At 40.2% G+C, this 6,682-nt stretch overlaps 1 protein-coding gene across 3 annotated transcripts in view; it reads right to left on the bottom strand.

Moving 5' to 3' along the window:
• Positions 1 to 347: 347 nt before the first annotated feature.
• wu:fb13g09 (ATP-binding cassette sub-family C member 5) overlaps positions 348 to 6,682 on the bottom strand; it is a 69,452-nt gene continuing 63,117 nt past the window's right edge. For all 3 annotated transcript variants that reach the window (XM_061787363.1, XM_061787364.1, XM_061787365.1), the window contains 2 exons: positions 4,688 to 4,852; positions 348 to 1,292 (listed from right to left, as the gene is read on the bottom strand). In XM_061787363.1, the coding sequence (XP_061643347.1) occupies positions 1,200 to 1,292; positions 4,688 to 4,852 (258 nt within the window). In that variant the 3' untranslated portion in view covers positions 348 to 1,199. The remainder of the gene's footprint in view (positions 1,293 to 4,687; positions 4,853 to 6,682) is intronic.

Genomic DNA, 6,682 nt, shown 5'->3' with positions numbered 1-6,682 from the left:
ATGAGCTGATTTCAGCAAGACAAGAAAGTGTAGTTATATATAATTCTTGATCCATGTAATATTTGTGGCTGAGCTAGAAACCCAAATTATGTAAAAATAAATACTTTAAATTGTGGGCCCAGAATCTATCATCTATGAAAGTTTAACTTTTTGAATGGAATTATGGAAATAAACAAACTTTTCCATGATATGATACATTTTTTTTGGAAAGGGTCTGTACTTATTTTCACTTTAGGGACTTTAAAGTCTTTTCCAAAAATATATCTACAGGCTGTATCTAGACCAAGAAGCCATTTCTGTGTACTATGTACTGGAAATAAAAAAAAAAAAAAATCAATCAGACACAGTGACACTAATACAATAAAACCTTTATTGGCAAATAAAACAAAATAATTCCTCTTAACTCAACCCTTTACAAAAAGTACACATTGGAAGTTTAAACTCAGTGTACAAAAGGCAATCTGGAAAATGCAGCAATGCAATCAAAAACATCGTGATTGTTTTAGCGCAATCATACAGTATAAGGCAGACGACTACAATCCTCAGTTTTTGTGAAGACACGTATTGACTTAGCAACAGATACACGTACTGTGCTGACCGTGGTCTTAAAAACAATAGGTGCATAATTGGAATTCCAGCATCTAGATTAAGTAAGAGGATCATTTTCAGCATAACAGTACCGACATGCAGTGTTTAACGACATGGCTAATTGTAACGTTTGCACAGCTTGAGGCACATTATTAAAACGGCTAAGAAAAACCTTGTAGGTGACTTAAGTGCCTCATAAACATGTTTCCTTAACATATAATTTCACTCTAACTAAAATAAAACAATCATTATTGACATCATCATCTTTGAAGGTAACTTCTTACACTGTGATGAGAACTAAGTAGCGGTCCTCTTTGAGGCAGAGGAACGAAAAGAAACACGTCGACATGACTACCGTAAAGTGCTGTAAACAGAGTTCTCGCTCTGCTTCATTTGCAGTGTATTATTTGGCTTGTAGGTGCCATTGAACTAAAGCCGTTCTTTGTACCGTGAGATGGTGTCCAAAGAAACATGGTCCCAGGATCTTTGGTTTTGGTCATCATTGTCACATTGTCATTGCTATCGTAACAACTTACTGTATGTATATATTTTTTTAACCCCACTACAGGGTTATTTTGTTGTATTTTTCTTTGTGCATAGCATGGGTATTTTCATGTGCTTTGGTTTTCAGACGCTGCTATCATTGCGCTGAATCTGGAGTTTTCATTTGAAAGCAAGACGATAGGATGGTCAAACTCCAAAATCTAGGAAAAAAGAGATTTAAAAAAAATAATAATAAAATCATCAGAACCACAATGCAAACACAAACAATTCAATCAACTCACTGTATAAAGCAGTGATTCCAAATCACTGTCCCGCGTCACATTAGGGTGCCATCGGGTGTGCCATGGAAAATTATGAAATTTCTAGTGGAAGAGCATTTAATTGTTCTGCCTGTCGCTGGCATAGATAAAGTAGATGAACATCCATCCATTTTCTGTACCGCTTATCCTCAGTAGGGTCGCAGGTATGTTGGAACGTAGCGCAGCTATCTTCGTGCGAGAGGCGGGGAAAACACTGAACTGGTCGCCAGCCAATCGCAGGGCAGATATAAACAAACAAACATTCACACCTACGGACAATTTAGAGTCTTCAATTAACCTACCGTGTATGTTTTTGGAATATGGGAGGAAACCGGAGTACCCGGAGAAAACCCACGCAGGCATGGGGAGAACATGCAAACTCCACACAGTCGAGGCCGGATTTGAACCCGGGTCCTTAGAACTGTGAGGCGGCTGTGCTAACCAGTCACCACCGTGGCACCTGGAGATAAGTATTTTATCTTATTATTGATATTTCCCATGTCTCTGGACTTATTGGGCTAGTCTGGGACCTTAGGTATTGTATTTTGTGCCATATCATGTGTAAATCTGCGTTAGTATGACAAATAATGTCGTTGGATCCCTAAATAAAAAATACCAGTGCTTTTTTTTTTTCTTTTTTCTTTGTGTAGATTTTCAAATTATGGTAATCAGCAAAGGTTGAATTGCATCAACTGGGCTGTTTGTTTGTTTGTTGAGTTTGTTCTTGTTTTCAGAGAATGTTCAAATATGACTTAACCACGCTACAGTATTAAGCTAACGATACACATTATATTGCCAAAAGTACTCGCTCACCCATCCAAATAATCGGAATAAGGTGTTCCAATTACTTCCATGGCCACAGTGTATAAAATCAAGTACCAAGGCATGCAGACTGTTTTTACAAACATTTGAGATGGATCGCACTCAGGAGCTCAGTGAATTACAGCATGGAACTGCGATAGGTTGCCACCTGTGCAACCAGTCCAGTCATGAATTTTCTTCACTCCTAAATATTCTACGGTCGACTCTCAGCTGTATTGTGAGAACGTGAAAGTGTTTGGGAACGACTCAGTCACGAAGTGGTGGGCCCTGTAAACTGACGGAGCTGGGTCAGCGGATGCTGAAGCGCATAGTTCAAAGAGGTCACCAGCAGAGACTCGTTCTCTGGAGTCACGAATCACGCTTCTCCATCTGGCAATCTGATGGACGAGTCTGGGTTTGGTGGTTGCCAAGAGAACAGGAGCTGGGCTTGGCCCCTTAATTCCAGTGACAGGAACTTTGAATGCTTCAGCATACCAAGAGATTTTGGACAATTCCATGCTCCCAACTTTGTGGGAACAGTTGAGAGGTGGCCTCTTCCTCTTCCAACATGACTGTGCACCAGTGCACAAAGCAAAACCCATTGAGACATGGATGACAGAGTCTGCTGTGGATGAACTTGACTGGCCTGCACACAGTCCTGACCTCAACACCTTTGGGATGAATTAGAGCTGAGACTGTGATACTCTCGACCACTCACTGTGGGAGCCGTGCAGCATTATGTCGCCTCAAGATTGAAAGTCTGGATGTTTTTTTAGACAATAACGAGTGAAAATAGTTAAGTAAGATACATTTGAGTAAGCCAATTTTGTTAGAAATGGATAGTTGTAATGCCTTGGTGCTCACCCACGAAGGTAAGTGCGTACAGATTCACTTCTTCCCATTAAACTGCTTTGTCAGCTCATCGTTTTATTTATTGCATTACTCATGGCTCTAAGACTTTTGAGAGAGTTTGTGAAGATGATATAACCACAGCTGATGCTTTTGTGTAAAGCATGAAAAGCTTTTTGTATGGTCGGGGGGGGGGGGGGTCAGAGTGAGCGCAGACTTTGATGTTGACAGGTGGCGACAATGACAGCGTTATAAATAAACTACGATTTAAAACATTTAAATACCATCCCTAACTGTCACATAAGTGTAAAAAAAAGCAGTCAAATAAAAGTAAATCAAAATAAAATAAAGTAAAACTACTCAACCTTTGAAGACTTGTTATGGGGCGGGAATATTCAGTTTTCATGTTAGTCATTAGGGCTATCAACTACATGTTATTTGGAATCTCGGCCTCTCCTGGAAGGGCAGAATTCCCCATGCAAAAATCCTCTCAACAAGTGGGAATCACTAGTGTGGAGTCCATCATCCTTAGGCGATTGATGCGCTAGTTAGGCTATGCCATTCAGATGCCGGGGAACCGCCTGCCCAAGATTGTTCTTTTTGGAGACCTGGAAACTGGAGTTCGCCCTCGAGGTGGACCGAAGAAGCAGTTCCATGACCACCTGAAGAAAGAACTTATCTCCTGCAATATTCCTCCTCAACATCTTGAGAATCTTGCTCAAAATCGCCAGTTTTGCTGTGTTTTATGCAACGAAGGAGTCCAGCATTTTCAGACGCAACAGAAGAGAAGCATTGCAGGCGGCCCTTTTCATGCAGCGACCTGGGGAATTTCCGATCTATTTCCCGAGGTGTGCCAATCATTGGGCTGACAAGTCATCTGTCAACCCACCAAAGCAAATAAGAGACAATGTTGTCATCAACATTGATAGACTGCCATAAGCATAGGCAACATGTTATTTACGTTAGCATCTGTGAACCTATTGTGCTCTGTAACACCCTGTCACGTGCCAGAAGGCACCAAAGCCCTAGCTAATATGGAAGCAGTAAGTGGTGTAAAGGAAGTATTGTTGAAGTGATTACATCCATCTTTGTATGTGCAAAATTTAGGTTGTTTGTGGAAGTTACAGAGAGTCTTTGCCACACGTGCATATACACACACCTCTGATGATTTGATTTCACAAAAATTCATCTATGTATAAGCCATTTATTTTTAAGGGTAATGTAAAATGAGTTTGAAATGATACTTAACTGTTTTGCAATCATAGTTTGTGGTATATTTGAACTATTAATATACCGTAGGTGTGGTGTATATTACTGGCATTTTTTTGCTATTCATGGCAGGTCTCAGTCCCGATCTATCCCAAATAGATTCCCACTGAGCTCAAGTCTCACACATTACACAACATGATGAAGTTTTGTTTGACTTTTTAGGCATATTTTCCAGAACATTTTGGTTGAATTCTGAACTATTGCACTTTTGGACCGTTCCGTTGTTCACTGAGGAATAGTTTTAACTCTGAAAAAATTGGCGTCATCATTAGCATCCAGCCTGAGATAGGTGCTTGAACACAAGATAATGGATGTTAAGTGTTCATTGCCATCAGGTCTGTTTCAATGTGCTAATGGCGTTCTAAATGGTGCCGCACCTGGCCGTCGTCCATGACCATGACTTTGCTGCAGTTCATCACGGTGTTCAGACGATGGGCGATGATGAGGCGCGTGCAGCTGCGAAATTCACAGCGAATGGTCTCCTGGATCAGGCCGTCAGTCTCGGTGTCGATGGCCGCCGTTGCCTCGTCAAGCACAAGGATCTGAGACAATGTAGCAAATGTTTAATAGCATATTAAAGGCGACATTTTATTTGCTTGTATTAAGGCTGAACGATATATCATATCGAGATGTAGTTATGCACATTCAAGATATTAATATCTATCTATTAATATCTCAAAATTAATGATATCAACGATATAGATTTTCCCTACTTGCAACTGCATGAACAGCTCATTTTTACGCTTGCCCATGAATACAACGCTAGGGCCAGCGAATTACGAACCTTATTTCAAGCTTGTCGTGGATCAACAGCTAAAGCCAGCCAATGACAAACATCTGAGGGTGGGAGCAACGAGGAAGACACAAGCGCGTACTTCCTACACACAGCGGGGAATTTATAAAGAGCGGAAGTTATCGACAGAATTCAACTGATTTAGTGGCAAAAAATAACTCATCCTCCATTATTTAGAGGTATGTTATATAAAAAAAAAATAGGTTCCTAAACCAGAGCGAGGTGCAGCTCGTGCTCACTTGCAACGAGGCAAGCCAGCACAGCAGTGTTACGTTCCACCACGTGAAACAAACGCGATACAACAATGTTTTTAGTGGATTGAGCAACATCGTAAATTGTGAGAGGTCTTGTCTGGCGCCACACATGATTAGCAGGCTAGTGCTCCTCTCAAATAATCTGTACAAGTTGCACGGCTGCACTCGAGCCTCACAAGAATGAAAACACTGATACAGTCCACACAGAAAGACACTGTTCAATACATATTGCATATAGATATGTTGTCTTTTGACGACTATAAAGTACTACACTATTGTTCCAAGTTCCACCAGTTGCAACAAAATATATTTGTTAAAGCAGAGCTGCAGTAAAATGTCTTTCTACTTTAGTTATTGGTGACTTTTTGTTAATGTTGATGACTAACAGGGAGTTCTAATATCGTATCAATATCGAGATATCTGACATGAATATCGAGATATGAAATTTTGTCCATATCGTGTGCCTGCCACCCACCAAGTTTGAAATTAAACAACCAAGTAAATCTTTTGTTATCTGCCAAGTTCTGAAACTGTGTCTTTTATGTAACATAATAATAAAAATATATACGTCCTACTTACATACAATTTACATAATAACAGCTATCCTCGCGGATTTTCTCCACCAAAGACAACAACAGCTCGGATGGGCGAAGATCCAGAGCATATTAGGTCAACACTTTTTAAATTAGTTTTTATAGGTACCATGAATTACAAAACATTTGAGTCAAGAACAAAGAAAGTGGATTCTAAAGCAGTATTGAACAAGTACCAAGGAAGGCAGAAGAGTAATTTTAAGTTAAGGAAGGATACAAAAAAAGTGGGTGTGAGGGAAGGAAAGAAGAAGTGAGCAAGGAAAGAAGCAAAAAGCAGGTCTAAGGTGGGTGGAAGGAGGTAAAGAAGAAAGGAAGGATGCATGAAGAAAAAACGGGTGTGAAGGAAGGAAGGGAAGAAGGAGGGGAGGAATGAAGAAAGGAAGACAGAAGTAGGTTAAAAGGCAACGAAAGTAAGGATGCATGCAAAAAAACCTGGTCTATGAGAGGGAAGGCAGAAAGGAAAGAATGAAAGAGGGAAAGGAAGAAAGGGGTCAACAAAGAATGAATAAGGTCAGGAAAGAAAGAAGAAAAAAGGTCTGAGGTGGAAGAAAAGGAGGTAAAGAAGGAATGTAGGACAGCAGGCTTTAGGGACGGAAGGAGGAATGTAAAAGGTTCGCTGATACTTGGAAAACTGTCGCAATTATAATGGTAATATATCATTGACAGTAACTTTATGTAATTCCTGCTGACAGCGAGTATACTTTGAAGAGTTTGATGCTGCCATTGTTATTG

Source organism: Phyllopteryx taeniolatus, chromosome 10 (assembly GCF_024500385.1).
Source record: "Phyllopteryx taeniolatus isolate TA_2022b chromosome 10, UOR_Ptae_1.2, whole genome shotgun sequence".
Taxonomy (NCBI): Eukaryota; Metazoa; Chordata; class Actinopteri; order Syngnathiformes; family Syngnathidae; genus Phyllopteryx; species Phyllopteryx taeniolatus.
This window is presented reverse-complemented; position numbering and strand designations above follow the sequence as displayed.